Raw genomic sequence first — 20,002 nt, forward strand, 5'->3', positions numbered from 1 at the left:
TACACTGTCCTCAGATGTTTGTATGATTGTTTGTTGATATAATTCGGTTTCTGATCAGCTGAGCAGGCTGTCTCAAGCCAGCAGGGTCAGCCGTCCCTTTAGCTTATAATTGTTGATACAATTCAGTTTCTGATATGTTGAGCAGGCTGTTCCAAGTCAGCAGGCAGCCGTCCCTTAAGCCTATAGGCCTATTTGTTGACACAGTTCGCTTTCTGATCTACTGAGTGTGCTGCACCATGCCAGCACCGTCAGCTGTCCTATTAGCTCAGAGCAGCAGCTGCAGCCTCCTACGATTTTAGACATACATAGGTTTTTAGAATTATATGGTAGCTGGAGTCGTGATACACTGTTCTCAGGTCTTGGTGTAATTGTTTGTTGATACAACAAACAATTACACTTTACTTACTTACAATACTTTACGGAGACAAAGAGCAGACAGTTTTGTAGCGTCCCCCTTTGTACTAATTCAAAGAAGAAACAGCCATATTTGTCATTTCATAGCTTTCCTTCAGATTTATTCCAACAAAAGTGATGGATTTGAGCTATAAGGAGAGACGAGGGGGCAAATTTCAGTAAGTAATAAAAGTACGTACACTCTATCAGCCAATACCACCAGGCTTCTCTCTCCTCTATATCATTTTGAAAAAATAAAGAAAAATGACCTTGATTTGATTGAAGGAGGAAACATGTCATCTTTTTTGGGGGGAAAAGACATGACTTTATTTAACAGTGCACCTTTAGAACAAGAGTCAACAGAACCTTCTTAAAGCAGTTCACAGATGTTTTCAAGTATGTTACATTGGATGCTCCAAAATTACAGCCACTGGAATTTATGCAGCGTATTTGTCTAATGAAAATGGTTAGAATCTCTCATATTTTTGTAGTATTTTTATAATTTTAAGTAATTAAAAATTGTAATATTTTAAATTTTACTAGAGTTTAATTTTACATTGCATTAGAACTAGCGATACTAATGAACATAGTCACAACAGAAACCTAGAAATATTTTAATAGAATTTATTTTAAGTATATTTATACATATATGTAGACTACACGTATATTCTAAGTTATATTACTACAAGTATGTGTGTATATATATATATATATATAATATACACATAACTTTCTCTCAGATTGTAGTTGGTCAATTTGCAGAAATTAAGATTGTCCACAGGCTTATTGCAATAAGCCTACAAAATGCAGTTAAGTCTCCTGTAGCCCATGTTGAGAGAAACACCTGTAACTTCACCGTGGCTGAACGGTTTCAACAGGCTACTGGAGGGACACATGTTGTTACCTCCTGGTCTTATTAAAAACATAGGATAATGGTGCATTTGCGGTCAGGTTGGCCAAGACATCATGCTATTTTGTTAGTTAGCTAGCAAAAGTTAGCGATTTAACTAGCTTCCAGGTCAATCTTACCGCTAAGCTCTTCTGACCCCAACCGGTATGTCACGTTTCTTTTCAGCATTTTTAGAGGCGATGGTCTTTGTCAAATAGTGCCGGTGTGTTTTTATAGTTACAGTTGTAGTGTGAACACAGACATTCCATTTACTACTTATACTAAATCTTATTCTAGTTACAGTTATCTTTAGAGTTATTGTTCTAGATGTGAATGGGCTTTTTTTACTGTGAGATAAAGCCTCTTAAACACATACTTTTTTTTATAGCCTTTTTTATTTTACCAACACATTAGGCTATAATAGTGAATGCTGACCTGGTCATGCTGAGTGAAGGCATGGCTTTCTTTTTATCATAACCTTTTCCACTTCAACATATATGATGAGTATCTAGTAGGCTTAAAAGACAAAACGAACAAAATGAACATTAAATGAACATGGCAAGTGAGCGTGACCGCATATAGTCTACATGCATGGCGCTATTAAAATACATCAAGCAAACATAAAATTGCACACATTTCATTGTGTGCATAACTAGAATATTCAAGAACCCATGGGTGTATGCATTTGCTGATGCTACATTCAGGTATCAGTGGGCCGTAGTAGGCAACGTGTGCTGCTTCAATCCTCTCTCTCTCTCCGTCCCGCTCGCCTCTCTGTCTCTCTCACTTGCTCGCTCTCCCATTTTCTGCTACTGGACTGCCATTTTTTTTTTCATTAAAATTTTAGGGAAGCTTAGCTTAATAGCCTCTTAATAGCGCCGCCTATGGACCTAACCCTGAATAGGCAAAATACATTTTTCCTGGAGAGTATCAACAACACTCTAGCTGCTCTGTTTTGGAGTTTAGTCTGTTAACAAAATGACAGACATGTGACTGCAATGAAAGTTCAGAGATACAAGCAACACGAGTTGTGATGGCAGGGGCATGAGAGTGGCCTCTGTGCTGTCCCTAGAGGGCAGCGCTGAATAGACCTGGCTCCAGGGAGTTCTCACTGGAGAGTAAGGACTGTCTGCTTTGGTCTTCTGTCACCTCTGGTGGCTGCAATTCCAAGGAAAGGAGGAAATATTCAGCTTTCAAACACAAACACTATCACTTAAAAAACAAACACTAGGGTGCGTTCTCACATTTCTGCGTAAGATGCGGTCCAGCAGGCTGCGCTTGGGAGCGTCGGGGGCCTGGTTCCAGTCCAGGTCTGGAGAAGGAGAGCCTTGAGAGCCAAACACATTCAGCTCCCTGTAACATCCCATCTCTATAATCTAGAGGGGAGAGAGAGAGAGTAAAAGACAAGTCCGTTTCTAGATTCTGTCTTGACAGAAAGTTGGACATAACTTAGGAAAGCCTTTTTTATTGTACCTCATTTTGCCAGGTTATAGGGACGCTGCCTGTGTTGAACTTGCAGTAGAAGTCATTGTCTATTTGGTCCAGACTGACTCCCTTCACTGTCGAGAATTCTTCAATGTCCTGCACATCACTGCAGTACACCAATCTGGGCTACAGCAGAGTAGAGTAAATAGAAACAGAGCACAGCAGAAGAGAAAGCACAGAACATTGAATCAGGGATACAGTGGAGGATAGACCCACCTAAATTCAGTTTTACTACCTTTATATTTGTGGAATGAATTTTACCCACCTTTACGACTAAAAAAATATTTATATTGGTGGATGTTTGTCTTACAATGATCACCAACTGGAGGCCATAGTTTAGCCTCCTTTTTATTTACCACTACATTACGTATCACAGCCCGTGCAACAGGTGGCAGGGGTAAGCGTCACAAAAACTAAATGGACATTTCAATGAGATATAGTTTTTAATTTTCTGTGTCTCATTTAATGTCAGATAAATTGTTAGGGTCCTTACATCAGGTTTAAACGGAGGTTCCACAAGTCCTTCCTCTAGCATCCTGAAGTTGATGGTTTTGAAGAAAGGATGAGATTGAACATCTTTCCACCCTGAGGCCTGGCAACCCAACCTGTGGTTTGGGTCTTTGGTCAACAGCTACGATACAAGAAAGAGGTAACTAATGAATAATCAATGAGACATGGATCTGCAATTGATGTAGTTTTGACTCATGTACGCAGCCTGTTTAGCGGTTGAGAGGCAGGCAGATCTCTAAGAACTCACTGAGCAACAGAGGTCCTTCACGTCACTGCTAAATATCTTCCCATATTCCTCCTTCTCTGTTTGAATCCTTTTCTCCATCTCTGATCCTTTCAGGTGCTCGCCTCGTGCCCGGAATGGGGCCTGTCCCGCGGTCATTTCGTATACCAGACAACCGAGGCCCCACCAGTCAGGACTCACCCCGTAATACTCATGACCGATCACCTCAGGAGCTGAGATCAGGAAGCAAATGACTAAAGTCCATATCTGCTCTGTTGCACTGGTTTGGCAATAGCACAGTAATACAATATCAGTGAAAGGTATTCTCTGTATTGTTTCTGTGTGGCGTAAGACAGTGGCTTTGAATCATGTTGCTCTCGTGACCCAAGAGTCTGCAGGTTTTCATTCGCACCAAACACTAAAGCAGCTCATTTTACTGATCATTTCCTCCTCTCTGGTTGATGGTGAAATCAGCTGCTGTATCATTTTGTTTAATTGAAAACCTGCAGACTGTTGGGCCTCCATGGACCATGGTTGAGGTACATACCCATATAGCCCATGGTGCCCACCCTGCCTCGCACCAGATTCCCCTTAGACAGCCTCACGGCCAGGCCCAGGTCAGAGATGCGGATGTGCCCTTGGGTCAACAAAAGCAAATCATGGATGTGATCTCACTGTTGCAATCTTTTGTGTTCATGTTCTACTTGCCCTTTAGTGTCTAAACAAATTGTTTCCCAGCAGTTTTTCTATTTCCTTCTCTTTTCAGTGTGGCATGTTTGGCAGCACTATTAAGGTGTGAAGGACTATGTAATACTGGCAGTTGGTGCTGACATAAAAGTCATGTGACAAATATAGGTACGGTAGTGGTAGTTTGTAATTACTGAGGCATGTTAAACACTCGCGGTGTTTCCAAACATGCTGCCAAGTATGGAGGAACAGGTGCAAGAATTTCTTAAAATAGATTTCACCACACCTGACTCTCACTGACGTTTAACTTCCTGAACTGCCTAGGTTTTTACCCATGTCAAAATATCATCAACAGCATTTCCTGATACTCAAGAACAAGTAGATGCATCTGAAGAATGACTCAGATTGACCTGAGATTGCCCGTGTCTGGCAGAGCTTCAGTCATTATAAGGTCCTTCTGACCAACTTCACAGTCCCAAACAGCCAATGCTATGAATGGCAAAGCCAGATGTTTGCATAAATTATTTGGGAATCCCATGTCCTGTCTACTAGACTTAAAAGCTAGACTAGCTTTACTCTTTGGTCTGCCTAGTGCCTTTACTCTGAGACCGTACATACCATCGTCATCCAAGAGAATGTTTTCTGGTTTCAGATCCCTGCAACATCAAACAGCATTGGAATCAGTGAACACATTACTTGTGTGCCAGTATCTCCGGGACAGTTGAGGGATTGATGCGACATTATGCACTGCAAGTATGGAAAATACACTGACCTATAAACTATAGACTTTTGGTGGAGGTGGTTCAGACCACAGCAAACTTCTGCAGCGTAGAACTGCACTCTCTCTCTGTCCAAGCCAGGGGGACCAATGTTATAAATATGGAATCTCAGGTCCCCACCATCCATCATAGTCAAGACCATGCAAAGGGAGTGCTTGGTCTCGTAGGCATAAGCCAGACTCACCTAAATGGAGAAAGGGACAGGTACCGTGGTTGAGATAAGAGAGATAGAGATACAACCATGTGTAGCAGTGTTGCAGACTAAATCATGAAGCCTTTTCCCTGAACGTTTTCTAAAAGGCCCAAGAGAGCATAGTGACTAAATGAAGGCCAATGAAGTTGAAGACAATAAAAGATAGAGGTAGGAGGATTAAACAGAGCCACCAGACAGTGAAAGGGCATAAAGTCTTACCACAAATCTACTGTCAAGCCCTTCCAATATCTGTTTCTCATTGAGAGCCATGGATTCCCCTCTTCTCTTCTTTACATGGGTCTTGTCCAGCTTTTTGCAGGCATACATCTTTCCTGTCGCTCGCACCTGACAAGCCCACACCTGGAGAGAGAGAGAGAGAGAGAAGAAAATAGTGAGAAACATGTCATTGTAAATTTGAGATGGTTGGGTGGGTTAGATGAGATTGCAGCGTTACCTCTCCAAACCCTCCCTTTCCCAGCAGTCTGTACTGTCTGAATATGTGCTTGGTGATCGGCTGCCTTCAAGAGAGAGACAAGGTGTTATGATTCTGAATGGATTTGTTTCTGCATAAGAAATGTTGGATGGTGACAGAGGAAAGACAACATGATCTTGAATCAGGTGGAATACATCACATAAACCAACAAGTAAACCAGCAGGTAAACCAACTACCCAATAAAATACATGAAAATACAATAATAGTAGGCATGTTACCATCTTAGCCATTTTTTTTCCTTTGGTGTTTCATATCTTTTTCTTTTTCTACAGGACAGTGTTTTTATGAGCTTGGTGTATGATCTTAAATATACTAATCATTAAAATAACAACCTTAGCTTCCTCTTCCTGCTGTCTGCCATGCCTCCACTTTAAGGTTGTGCAATACATTCAGTTTCTTAATAGACCAATGCATAGGAAGTCTTTGTGAATACACATTAAGATCCAACCAAAGCAGTAGTTCCCAGCGGAATGTTGTACAAGGCACTCTTGGACAAACAAATTGGACATTTGTTTTGCTGGGAACTTCTGATTTTGTTTGGATCTGTGGAACCTGGCCATTCTACACTAAGGACCCAATGCACCTGTCTGATCTTTTCAGTTTATTTAGGTGGAAAAGGAGGAACAATATATTATGTCTATTCCAAAGAGGGGTAATTGATTATGCTCCGCTGGCAGTAGTACAATATTGCAGCAAATTGCAATAGCATGTCACTTTCTGACCATGATACAGATAAAATACATATACTACAACTCTACTTACCCACACTTTCCCCCATTCTATGGATGACATGCACACATAAATGTTCAAATAAGACATGGGAGAATCACACACGCACTGACCTCTCTAACGTCTTCCATTGCAGAAAGCGGTCAAAAAACATGCTTTGCTGGTACTGAAGGAAGGGATGTCCACTAAGGTATTTATGTAGATCTCTAATCCGTGAAACAAAGAGGTTAATTGTTGTTACTTGGAGGCGTGTCTGCACTCACACACACACACAGACACACACACACACACACACACACACACCAGAGCAAGTATGGACTTACTCCCTGCAGTCATGAAAGATGTCCCCGCAGGGATCAAGCTCCAGACTCTCGATGCAACTCTGTTCGTGCCTCTGCACCACGTCCACACACTGGTTGGACTGAGGAGGTTGGACACAGGATACATTATATCGTTAAAACTTCACGTAGAACAGATTGTAGTTTTGAAATGTTAAAACATCCATTCAGACAAATATTTGTACCCAGAACAAAGTATTTAAGTATTAAAAACACTTTCTCAGACCTGACTCCTGAGGAATCTCTGAATGATGCTGATGCCATAATCTCCCCTCTCCTCATCTGACTTTGTCTCAAAGTTGTCCTGCACACACAAACAGAATACAATATGTATGCACAGGTCATCAAGAGAAAGTTTTAAACCGTAAGAACCACAATTGATTCAATATTCTCTAAATGTTTATACAGTGTCAGTAAAAGTGACTAAAATAATCTAAACCAGTTCATGCTAATCAGACAAAGGAATTTACAAAATGCCACTGACATCACTAGACCAAAATAGATTTCCCCATGATTGATATGCCAAACCTTATTTTTTTTGGCTCTAATCATCATTCCATCAATCACTCTAGCAGAAGTTATGAAATGCATGGTAATCAATGCAGGTCAGGTGCCTTTTTACTTCTGCACTATCTACCCCTGCATATAACAAACTTGAACTTGCACTGAACTTATATTTTGTGCCACATTTTTCATACGACTTCCTTCCTAAATATAGTGCTTGTTATTTTTTGGGGGGGGCCAACAGATGTGACAGTACCAGTGCGTCCTGTAAGGAAATGTAGTTCTGCAGATCAGGCCTGCTCCGGCAGAAGAGCTGGAACAGCTTCTTGCCGATAGGCTGCTTCACACACATACTGAAGTAGTCTCGCTCTGACACAGGAACATAACATAACACGTGATGTGAAATGGCACAATAAACCAAGACATGTATGGATTTATGAAACACACATGCACACGCACACACACACCGATGCTCATGGCCAGCTCCACACACTGGCTAACATGAGGAAAGCGAAGCATCTCTTTCCATTTCCAGCTTCTCCCTTTTCCCCCTCCGCCTACACAGAGAGGAGGAATAAGAGAAGGGACAGGGGAGTGAATGGGGAGGATTCTGCAAGCATCTGTTTTGGGGTTAGAGTATGAAAATACATAACCAGATCTAAGATATTCATTGAGAGTGATCACTAATAACTCAGCCTAGCATATCTATCTGCAGTGTGTCATACCCATGCACGCGTGTGTGTGTGTGTGTGTGTCTAGCCCATCTGGTTTCAGACAATAGTATGCTCCACTACAGTGAATGGCCTATTAATAGCTCTGGGAACAGGTAAGCAAAGCCTGTGGGACCACATTACTCTGCAACTTACTTTCAAACTTAAATGCACATGCCTTCAGTTGCAAACAGATTACATCTGTAATTTTAATCCAAGCATATTTGTTTACCACTGAAGATCTCTGACTTGACAGCCCATATATTCAATCTGCTTTCAGTGAGATTTCAATATTTCAGTGTTCTGCACATCTCTGCTTAATAAGGTGATGAAAAATTACTGTTTGAATGCATCCAAAGGGTCTAAATAATGATTTAATACAGAAAGAAACAAAGAGTGTTTGAGGAAGAGAGAAAACAATGTTTGCATGGACTGAGGAAACAAGGCAAAATAAAATGACAGCAGGGAAAAAGCCTTGGGGGTTAAAAGTCTAAGTATCAATCAGTGTCTCTTACAACACCATGAGGAAGTCACCGTCCCCCGGTCACCCACCCAAATCATCCAAAACAACACTAGAGAAACTACATCTGAGGCCCGACACAGGTTATGTCATGGAGTGCTAACTTGGAAAACTGCACATTTTAGTCTGCTGACTCCAAGTGTTACTGATGTAACATAATATGCATGACACACATTATTTGTTTTGTCTAAATCAGCTATAAAAAAAAACAAAAAAACAGCACTCTGTCATCCTCTGGCATACAATCACATTTTTCCATCAGCAGTGAGCAAAACGTTTCAACAAAAACTTTACAAACACTATATTTCAATTTAATTTCTGATTTAAAGAAAGATAAAAAAAAAAACAACAAAAAAAACAACTCACCTTCCCTGGCTCTAACAAGAGCGCTATTGGCCACCATGCTTTCAATCTCCATGTAGGTTTTTGTGTATTGAAAGTTTGCTGTCTGTAATTTCCCCACACTGCAGTGCACCTAGACACTTACACTGACTGCCATATAAAATAAAACTCCAATTTACCAGCCACAATAAATAGCTACAGTCAGATGTGTTGAGTTTCAATAATGTTGGCTGCTGTCAAGCCGCACAGGTGTCAACCCTGAACGCGTCTTTGAGTCAAAGTTTCCTTGTGGCTCACAAATGAATGAAGTTGCATATCTACCCCGGAGTTGTTTCTTGTATGACAGCTTACTCCTGTCACAGGACACTCCCTCATTACAGGGGCGGGGCACACACTGGAGCGCTCTCACATAATTTGCTCATGGTCTGTGTTACTAGTTTAGCCCGTCCCGAACAGATAATATTCCTAGACACTTCGTGTCTGTGGTACTCAACAGTGAATTTGCTGCGAGTTTATCCATGATTTATATTTTTTAATTTCGAATAGGCCCAACCTCATGAAAAGAAGAAAGAGAAAGAAAAATAAGTGTATTTTAGTACACTCTTAGTATACTTAGTAAACAAAAACACTGCACTTGCACTTGTAGCCTATATGTATACCTAGGCTTGTACTTTTATTTCTACTTAGACTTGATGAATACTTTTCCCACAGTTTTTCAAAAAAAGAATAGTAGCCTATACTTAAGCTTATACTTATAATGATAGGCCTACTAGAAGTATACTTTAATACATTTAAAAGTAGTTCAATTAAGTCACCCTTCAGTATACCAAACGTATAGGGATATAAACTTAAAAATAACCTAAAGTATACTATTAAGGGACTTCATAGGGACGATAGTTTGCTGTGATATTAGTGAGCTATTCTGTTTACGGGGTAGTCTGACAGGTTTAGGTTACATTCATGGTCACCGGCATACAATGCATATTCAAAATCTCATAATTTCACATTCAAGTTGACATAATTATTAACATTTTTGTCAATTCATGTTAACAGGCTACTGACTATTAGCAACACATTAACACATGCTGGAGTGATATTGTAGATGGGCTGACTAATTTAACTAAGCCAGAGTGCATCACGCACAGCCTTTAAGGATATAATGAGAAAAGAAATTGGCCAAGGTGAAACAAAACATTAATTAACCAGTGGGCAAATGAATAAAGGATGGTTCCTTTCCAAAATTTTAGTGAATGTACAGTATGTTATATACAGTGTATAGCAACTTTCTAAAGATGTAGATTACCATTGTTCTTTTTTGTTAGGCTACAGGTAGGCCAACAAATGATGGCGATTTAACGAAATTTAGACTGTGGATGCAAGATATTAAGCTATTTCCTTCTTATGCCTGCCTGTGATAGATCACATCTGTCCTATTGGAGGATATTTCCAGATAAAAAAAAAGTATTTGAAACATTGCCCTACAGCGCCACCATTCGTTTTAAAACAATGCAGGTTTACACAGCCAAAGTGAAATTCACTGTAGCCTACCTGTTGAGGAAGTTGAGGAGTTTTAACGTAAGGAGTGAGTTTTATATTTTCTGCTTCCACTGAAAAGCCACTTCAGTCCAACGCAATGGCACTAATAACACGTTATGACGACTGTGACTCTGAGTTTGCTTCAGAACAGACCAGTCATATTTTTGTAGGCCTATTTTTTACTAAGCATCTACACTGATATTTCTATATCAATTTCCCTTGGACGAACGCAAGATGGCGCCAAACGCCACTAGCGATTCTGCGAGACCATCTTATATCAGGAAGAGCCAAGTAAGCGACCAGAACCAAGTCAAACAGAATCGGAATTTAAAAAAAAAACAAGCAGTTGGCCGCGGAAGGGTATGGGGAAGTCCTTCGTCTCGCATGGGTGAACGTCTCGAGTGGGCCCTTCAAAGCGGGAGCCGTGTTTTCACAGTGATGTGTCAATGAAGACTTGTTGAGACGCCGAAAGTGCGGTCGCGCGCTGAAGATGTCTGGCAGACGCACAGCAGTTGTCTCATCCCGTCCGTCCACCCACTGGAATTAAATGACTCAACATGGCCGCGGCTCGGCTCGCCCTGTAGCATCCATCAGGAGGGAGAGAGACGCACAACACACAGGGAATAAAACAAAAACACCGATAACAACAACAAAAAAAGGTAGGACTTATACGTATAGGTCTTTGTTCTTTACTGGTTTAGAGGAGTGATTGCAGCCTGGATCACAGATAGGCTTGGAGCGCTATTTCAAAATGGGATTCAATAAAGATGCAGGTGAATATATATTTGTTTTTTTTTAATCTACTATCATCTAATTAAGGCTGGACGAAATAACATTCAAACGATGGAGCTATGGCTGTACCATGCTCCCCAAAAACATATTCTATTCTATTCTATTCTATTCTATTCTAACCCATTCTACTCTGAAATTGCTTATTTTGTTTTGACAGACTGGCTTCATGCTGTGCCTTAAGGAAATAATAAGGGAAAAATCATATATTTTCCTATTATTAACATTTCATTTTGTTTGTCCCCAGACGCAGCGTTGCCCGATGGCGTTCATGTCTCGGTTCTCCCGGTCCCGGAGCAGCTCCAGGTCTCCCAACAGGAAAGACTCGGAGCGCGTCTCGCCGAATCTGACAGTGTCCGAGCTGGAGAGGCTCCTCTGCACCGGGAAGACAGCGTGCAACCATGCGGACGAAGTATGGCCAAGACTCTACATTGGAGATCAGTGAGTTGATATGTCTTTTATTAATTAAGTCTAATTACCTTATTGATTAGCCTACGTCTACCTACATCTGTTGATTGATCGATGATTCTGTTTCTTCTCGTCTCTCTGCAGAGATATAGCATCAGATAGGCGCGAGCTGGCCAAACTTGGCATCACCCACATCCTGAACTGCGCCCAGAGCAAATGGCGCGGCGGAGCGGAGTATTATGCCGGGATGAGCATCACCTATCAGGGCATCGAGGCCCACGACTCCCCCACCTTCGACATGAGCGTCAACTTCTACCCTGCCGCCGAGTTCATCCACAAGGCCCTCACCAGTGGAGGTTAGTGGTGTGTCTAGTGTGTGTGTGTGTGTGTGTGTGGATGCGATTTATCCATACAGTGAATATCACAATCACATTCAGTCAGTCAGTTTTACTGGCCAACTTAAGTTTGCACATACAGGGAATTTGACCTGGAGGTTTGCTTCCATAGGTCACCGTAATATAGGCTAACACAACACAAAATGAAAAGAAAAAAAAGCCTATAAAAAAAAGAAAAAAAATTGAAATTTAGAGAATAGGTCTATAAAACAACACAAAATAAAATAAAAATAAAGGGGAAAAAAAGGCATATAAAAAAAGAAAAAAAAAAGAAAAGTTAGAGAATAGGTCTCTTTTTGAAGTACTATGTAAAGAAAGTAGTGTATAAGCATAAAAATAAATAGAACATTTAAAAAATATGTCTATTATGCTATCTATACAGTATGCATAGGATTCAGTGTTGGAACCTGACTGATGGGAAGCTATGGAAGTCGATAACAGATATATATATAAAAAAAAAAGAATAAGCAGAATAAACAGAAATACATACAGATCTAGAGAGTATTGCACAGCAGCCCAGAGTATAAATAGGACTAAATATGTATCTATTCAGCCAGAACAGAGTTGAGTATATAAGAACTGATAATATGACAGCAGGTGAGGTGCTAGATACCAGCAGTAGAGTGCTGTTGTCCATTGTGGTGCACTTAAGTAAAGATGTACAGCTGAAGAAGATGTTGTTAATCTGGTCAGTCTCAGCTACATACTCTATCCTGCTATCACTCCTCTCTCTCTCTCTCTCTCTCTCTCTCTCTCTCTCTCTCCCCCCCTGTGCGTCTGAAGGCAAGGTGCTGGTCCACTGCACTGTGGGAGTGAGCCGCTCGGCCACGCTGGTGCTGGCCTACCTGATGATCAGACAGAACCTGACCCTGGTGGAGGCCATCAAGACGGTGAAGGACCACCGCGGCGTCATCCCCAACCGAGGCTTCCTGCGCCAGCTCAACGGCCTGGACGGCATCCTCAGGGAGAGCCGCAAGACTTCACCGTAGAGCTCGGCAGACCCCCGGAGCACACAGCATGAGGTGCCGGCTACTTTCTGGCGGTGTGAGACGTGGGTAGAATTGGGATCGAGTGTGCTTTGGGGTTAGGAGCAACCTGCAAGTTTCTAACACTATGCTCCTTAATGGCAGTTAATAATAAGGTTTGACCGACATACATGGGACCAATACAGATACCTGTACCAATGCAAATATTTTTAGACTTAAGTCGACGATAGCTGATTTTCAAATATCTTTAAATTTGACGATTTTCACGCCAAAATAATAAAAAAAAAAAGTAAAGCATCAATGAAAATATGGTGGGTTAGCAGCTCCTTAAGCTAGGGTGACACACCCCATCTATTACATGGTAGGGGAAACTCTGGGATACATTCAATGAAGAAATACTTTACAAATAACATACTTTATTTAATTAATTAAATGAATTAATGAAACGTGCAAGGAAAATAACATTTCACTGAAGATTTTACAGACTGTTTTTATGTTGCTGTAGTTAGGGAGGAATCGCCATTGTATCGGCAGTGGAAGACTGGCTGATCGCTGGCCGATATCCCATATTTTATATCCAATGTACCCGATATATTGGCAAACTGATACAGTATATCAGTCTAAACCTAGGTAATATCATACAATACTGAGCACTCTTTTCAGTCAGTGCTGAAATGGGAGATTCTGGGAAAAGGTGTAACTAAACTGTTGCTGGTGCTGTATACCTGTTAGAATCTGTGCCCACAGGAATGTATGTGATTAGAATAAAATCAGCCCTCTGTAGCCCAATATACACAGATTACTAAACATGGATCATATCCATTTGTCCCATGTAATCTGATGTCAGCCCTCAGAAACATGTAATTGTTCAGCGATACTTCTGCATGGTTTCAGTCCTTAAGAGCTACAGTCCTGCTGGTCCCTCAACTCTTTTACCTACATTGTCATGAAGTGCCCTAAACAGCTCACACACTACTTGTAGCCCAGTTCTAAACCAGCACAGTTTTGTAGCCTGATGACTAGCATTCAAACTAGCGTCACAATCTCTCCACAGTGTTTATCTGTGATTAGCACGTTTGTGAGTAGCAGCAAATATATACAAATGTTATGATTTTTTTTTTCAATTGGGTGTTCATTTTCAATGTGTTTTTTCAACCAAAGGTATTTCAAATTTTGCTAATCACCGTCCTTCTTGACTTTTTATGGAATAAATAAGAAGAACTGAAATTCGTACAGTAGATTACAAGTAAGCATCAGCACATGTAATCTAACTAGACTATTCCACAACTTTCTGTCTGGTGTATCACTTAAACTTTGCAATGACTGTTAGCCCTCTGGAATACAATTTTAAGTGATAATGTAATGTACCAGCACAAGAATTGTTTATAGAGTAGATGTGCAGCGGGTTATGATACCACATCATGTGCCATTGTAAAGCTACCAACTGCCTGGGTGATAGGAAAATGCACAACGTACAGTACTGTGTGAATGTGCTGTACACCAGTCTTGGAAACTCCACAGTTTTGTCTCGGTATTGTAAATGAGGCTTGTGTTCTCATGTTAGCGAAATCGATAGACGATCCAATGCTGATATTCCAACCAGCTTTGAAAATACCTTTGTGTTTGTTAATGAATACCTCAAGTATCAGAAACATGTTTTTTTGTGATTTGTGGTCTACGTCTGTGCTGTTTGAACTGAGTTCTCTTAACACCTTGATTAACTATCGGTATGGAAAAAAAGAACTGAGCAACTTTGCTCGCTCAGATGCGGCAAACTGTACATAAAGCTGGATTTGTGGCTTTGTTCGTGCCCTGTGGAGCTTTGAAGTGTGTTGTTCATAGGGTGACACATGTTATTCAAAATGAGGTTCATTCACTCCTAGCCTTGGAAGACAAGGTGGAGCAACAAAACATCTGGAGAAGTATATCTTGAGTAAAAGGAACATTGTTAGCAAGGTATCTTCATGTTTAGGGGAAAATACCCATTTGCACCATTGTTGGCTACTGGCAACTACAGTACATGTAGACCAGAAGTCAAGCTAAGGGACCACAACTAACCAAGCTATAGCATGAGGGATATTTTAATGAGATCCTTGATATTTGAAATTGGAACATTTTCTATTTAATATCTGAATGGGGTTATGAATTTGTGAAGTTATTCTAGCCCAGAAGCAGAAAAAGAGAAAGTTTTTGTGCTATGTAACGTATCATGATGTCCTGTTGACAGCTGAAACTGCCTTTTTTCAGGAGTTTTCTTCCATTCACTCAATTAAAACACGAGTGGAAGCCGTTCTAAAATGGGGAACTAGCCATGGATATTTTCTGGGCTGGGCCTCTCTACATGTGATCTTTAACTTGGCTGTATCGGGTCTGTACTTTTTGTATTTGTGGTTTTAATGTGCAGTGATTGGTTGTTGGTCTCAATTCTTGGTTTATATTCTCCTACCTTCCTTTTGTTACAGAGACCCTTTCTATAGGAATACTTGAATTATTTTGAATTTATTTTTGTATCACTCTCTGTGAGGTTAATTGAACGAGAAATTGGCAAAGGAGGTGTTGATGCCTTAATCTGTGTACTTAAAGTTGATTTTAAGACTTTTGTTTCTATGTTTTTATTGTGAATAACGTTGAACATTGATATTTTTGTTTTGATAAACTCTGTAATGAATCAGAAATAAATAATTCTCTCAGAACTGTCTACTGCATTTTGTTATGAGTGGCGGTGGAAGACGTAATCTACATTTTTTAGATAAGAAAAATATAAAATATTCAGTAAATTATGTCAACATGAGCAATCATACAATCACTCTGTGTTCTTCCTCATACAACTGTTCCTGTTGTGTCCTATTACACCTCCTTGCATCATTCAAATGTTCCTACAAAAAATGGTGGCCAATGCAGAGGTTGATATCAACAAGCACGTAATTTGTAATAAACTGTGACCTATTTGGCTCTTGAAGCCAAATACAAAACCCTGATAAAGCGTATTGGTCACATAATGACATCACCAATCAGTAGGAAACTCTCTCCTGCATCCATAAAGCCATCACTGAAAATGAAAATTGAATCCCTCAATAGCATATTCATTTTCCAATTTTGGATGCATTATTTGGGTCAAAATGAAAATTTAGCAGTTAGCATTGCACAAATTGAAATTGGTACTGTGTTGTCGTTCTTTGGGCTATGAACACCAAAGTGGTACAGTCCCTAAGGGTGTTGTCACTAACGTGCCCACCATGTTTCAAGATCATAGGCCAATTAAATGTGAAGTGGCGTTGTGATAGATTGAATAATGCCAGAATCTGATTGGCTAATAACTCCGCCATTTTTTACTTAATCATTATACAAAATATTGTTGTCATTGTTGTCATGGTTCAGAAGATTGTGAAAGGTTTCACAAAATTTCCAAGATCTAACCAGACAGACCTTATGGGTCTTTGAGGCAAATTTGTTCAGCATGCCAAGTGACAGCTACATACCAAGTTTCAAGTGTCTGACTGCATGTTATAGCGGCCTATCACCTTCTACACTTCAACAGTAAACCCCACCCAAATCTGTGATGAAGCCTGACACCTAATGGTGAAAAGTAGGGTCCTGAACTGGCCATCTGCTCTTGGCTGGTCTTTGTACAACAGGTGGGTTTGGGGTTCAGTTACTCTTTAAGGTGTACTTGGTTGCCAGCTCAGCTTGTCATAGTGGGATAGACAGCAAGTCACCTGGTAGCCATATTTTGGTCTCTTGGTTTATGCAAGGTGCTCTCCGGTCGTACACATCGACCCGTTCATTGTCTCCCGAGTGGGACTTAGTCACAGTGCTGTCCTCACTAAGCCCCCATTTTAACCTCTCCATGAGGTAGCTTTGAAATTCTTGTCTCTGAAGATAGCAATAGCACTCGTTTCAGCAAAGCATGTGGGAATTTGGTGGCACTCACTGTGCAGCAATCAGTCTTACCTCATTTTTTCTCCCAATAATTGGAGAGTTACTTTGCAGCCTAATCTTGCTTTTTAGCCTAAGGTTATAATGGTCACTTTTAGTTCTACGGTCATTGACCTCTCCTTTCATCCTCGTCCTTTTCAGTCAGATGAGGAGGAGTGGTGTCCTGTATGTGTGCTCTGTGTCTATGTGGACCGCATACGGGCACTGTGCCGTTCTTATCAGCTGTTGAGTTGTTATGGTTCCTAGGCAATTGGGAAGGCCCTGTCTAAAGACCATTTATCACACTGGAGGATATCGCTTTGACTTACTCCATATCACTTTGGCTTACTCCGGGGGCCATAGGGTGCATTCTATCAGGGGTGTGGCATTAATTGTTACAAGGCATTTCAGTGGAGGATGTGGGGGCTGCAGCCTCTTGGGCTACCCCACAAACCTTTATGACATTTTGCAGCCTCGTCCCAGCTGCATCCGATCTTGGTGATTAGTTTGTATTATGTTTTCATGGCGGTCAAGTGCCAAATAACCCCCATGTTAAAACTAAGTTGCTTTAAGTACGTATTGTACTTCACTACATTATAAATCACATCCATTACAGAGTACACATTTTGTGGCTGACACCTGTTTGTGGTGCAATGTTTCCCAAAACCTCAGAGAATTTATTAACTGTAGATGAATAGATATAATAAGAAGAAACACTGTCTTCAGATTGCTTTTGTACATTCCCATAACAAGTATGAGGAACACATTTTCCCTGAACTAAACTAATGCCTACCCTAAAATGTGTCAGCTGTAACAATCAAACCATATGTAATGTTAGCTGATAAACATCCACTTGTTTCAAACCCCTTGGAATGAATCAGGTTGTAAGAGTTCTAATCACAGAGATGCTGTCAGAGGTATCCTCTACCTCATTCATCCTCTATCCTCTGAAAAAAATTATAATATTCATGGCACCAAAACACACACATCTTTCAGTAGGTGGTATAGCCCTGTGCACATTAATAACAACCCTTACCCTTATATCTTAATACAAAGCAATTCTAAACCTAAAATGCCAAACATTTACTTTAAATAAACCAGACAAGTTATTTTATTTATATTGTCATTTTATTCAGAATTTGTTAACAAAGGTGGTCCTAAATTAACAGTTCAAAAGGTAAAAAAAAAATACATACTGAATATCAAGACAAAATAGACAAACTTGTTAAGAGGAGAAATTGAGGGGGGATGTTAGTACTGATATTGCAGATATAGGCAAACTAAAGATGAATAGGAATCTGGATGGTAAGGGGATAGATCTGACAGGACAACAGACTGAATGGATGGGTGTTTTTAAGGAGCTATTAATGTTGAGGCTGAAAAGGGCATTAGTTAAGTTCACCACAGTCAGCGATGACAACCTTGGCTTTGCAAGCGCCACTCTTTGAGCCTTGCTTCTCCATTGTCTTGACAACATCACTGCCCTCCACAATGCTGCCAAAAACCACATGCTTCTTGTCCAGCCTAGAGGGGATCAGAACTGATTAGTACATTGACACACATCTGAGCTAAGGTGAAACAATTTACTTGCCATAACATTAATTTGAAGAGTATTATGCATTATTATAATTACACAACTGGTGTAATTATGCATTATTAAGGATCCAAGTGCAACAGAGCAAGTGAACCTCACCACTCAGTTTTCTCTGTGCAGATGAAGAACTGGGAGCCGTTAGTGTTGGGGCCAGCATTGGCCATGGACAGGATACCTGGCCCTGTGTGCTTCAATTGGAAGTTCTCATCAGGAAACTTCTCTCCATAAATAGATTTGCCTCCAGTTCCGTTGTGGTTGGTGAAGTCCCCACCCTGAAAGAAGTAGAGTTGGCTATGGATATGTAGCAATAGCAATCAAAAATTTAGCCACAAGCCGCAGCGATTGCACAATTTGAAAAGACAGACACACACTTAAAACATTACAGAAGATACACAGACACACAGAGACAGGCTTTGTGACAACTGAACATGCAGTCAAGCAGTTATAGCAAATTTTGTGTTGGCCTGTGACTTCTGTCAAGTTTGTCATTTCATAGCAACCACATTGTTGAAGTTAGCCACAATGGCAAAACTTTCTTGTGGAAAATATGCCCCTTGTTTTTGACTTCAGAAAGGACAAGCCTGGACTTTAACTCACAATCTTTCACATGGGAAGCCGATGCTTTACCTACTGAGCCACACCTGGTGTGGTGTTACTGAGGAGAAACAAACTAAAGGGAGGGATACGGTAACTGCAGTATCCCTCCCTTGATCCTTATACTGCAGCCTATGATTGACAGTGTTAACCACATTATAGAACTTTGTAGTGCTCTCTGTTAACAAATAAATCAATACTAAGTCACATGGGCAGGAAAACCGCTGCTGCACTGCTCTCTATGGGTTGAAACTTCTGGCCACACCCCAATCAGTGATGCCAAATCAAGGTTGCTATAAACAGAGGGGGTTGGTACCAGTGTACGAAAGATTATCTAACTTCAGCCGACATGTCCTAAAGATTTCAACTCTCCAGGACATACGGCTGATTTTTTATTAATTCTTATGAAGTTTTCATTTATGGAAATTTGGTCATGTAATAAGCCACGCCCACTTTCAGCAATCATGAAGTCGATTTGGACATGATCCTACAGCATTTACGTGAAATGTAATAAAAATCTATGCAGTCCATTCATAGACTGTAAAACAAGATGGATGTCGTGAGTGTGACATCACCCATAGGTTTTTGAAGGGCTGAACGAATTCCACTATGTGCTTAGACCCTTAAATATAGTTGATCAAACAGTTGGTCAAACAATTTCAAGTCAGATTGAATCAGAAATTGTGAAAACAAGGAAATGGGACAAATCCCTTGACATAACCATACCTGGCACATGAATCCAGGGATGACACGGTGAAACAATGAGCCCTTGTAGCCAAAACCCTTCTCTCCAGTGCACAAAACACGGAAATTTTCTGTAAAATAAATAGAAGTCTTTTGTACAAATATGTATACCAACTAAAATATAAATAGGAGCCTGTTAAATATTTATAAGGGCATGTCACCAATAATTCACCCAAATACTGTTTTGTTTGTACCTCAACTGCAATTGACTACCTCAAAGATTTTCACTATGGTCTTTATTAGTGT

At 40.5% G+C, this 20,002-nt stretch overlaps 3 protein-coding genes across 3 annotated transcripts; 1 reads left to right on the plus strand and 2 right to left on the minus strand.

Annotated features, from left to right (window-relative positions):
• Positions 1-694: 694 nt before the first annotated feature.
• Positions 695-9,084, minus strand: grk5 (G protein-coupled receptor kinase 5). The gene is made up of 16 exons (XM_071535909.1): positions 8,820-9,084; positions 7,691-7,780; positions 7,480-7,592; positions 6,946-7,023; positions 6,705-6,802; positions 6,495-6,587; positions 5,614-5,677; positions 5,379-5,519; positions 4,960-5,150; positions 4,806-4,843; positions 4,048-4,137; positions 3,525-3,733; positions 3,261-3,398; positions 2,756-2,893; positions 2,527-2,658; positions 695-2,440 (listed from the first exon to the last, which is right to left on the minus strand). The coding sequence occupies exons 1-16, from the start codon at positions 8,869-8,871 to the stop codon at positions 2,351-2,353; spliced, it is 1,755 nt and encodes a 584-aa protein (XP_071392010.1). The 5' UTR covers positions 8,872-9,084; the 3' UTR covers positions 695-2,350.
• A 1,618-nt stretch (positions 9,085-10,702) lies between these two features.
• Positions 10,703-13,280, plus strand: LOC139657921 (dual specificity protein phosphatase 26). The gene is made up of 4 exons (XM_071535911.1): positions 10,703-10,990; positions 11,368-11,561; positions 11,673-11,884; positions 12,707-13,280. Exons 2-4 carry the CDS (start codon positions 11,383-11,385, stop codon positions 12,910-12,912), a joined length of 597 nt encoding a protein of 198 aa, XP_071392012.1. The 5' UTR covers positions 10,703-10,990; positions 11,368-11,382; the 3' UTR covers positions 12,913-13,280.
• Positions 13,281-17,948: 4,668 nt separating this feature from the next.
• Positions 17,949-19,880, minus strand: LOC139657924 (peptidyl-prolyl cis-trans isomerase A-like). The gene is made up of 3 exons (XM_071535913.1): positions 19,739-19,880; positions 18,518-18,690; positions 17,949-18,348 (listed from the first exon to the last, which is right to left on the minus strand). The coding sequence occupies exons 1-3, from the start codon at positions 19,745-19,747 to the stop codon at positions 18,213-18,215; spliced, it is 318 nt and encodes a 105-aa protein (XP_071392014.1). The 5' UTR covers positions 19,748-19,880; the 3' UTR covers positions 17,949-18,212.
• Between the last annotated feature and the right edge of the window lie 122 nt (positions 19,881-20,002).

This window comes from Centroberyx affinis, unplaced genomic scaffold (genome assembly GCF_046629955.1).
Source record: "Centroberyx affinis isolate AG114_WGS23_722 - 3 ecotype Tasmania unplaced genomic scaffold, CSIRO-AGI_Caff_v1 ptg002782l_1, whole genome shotgun sequence".
Taxonomy (NCBI): Eukaryota; Metazoa; Chordata; class Actinopteri; order Beryciformes; family Berycidae; genus Centroberyx; species Centroberyx affinis.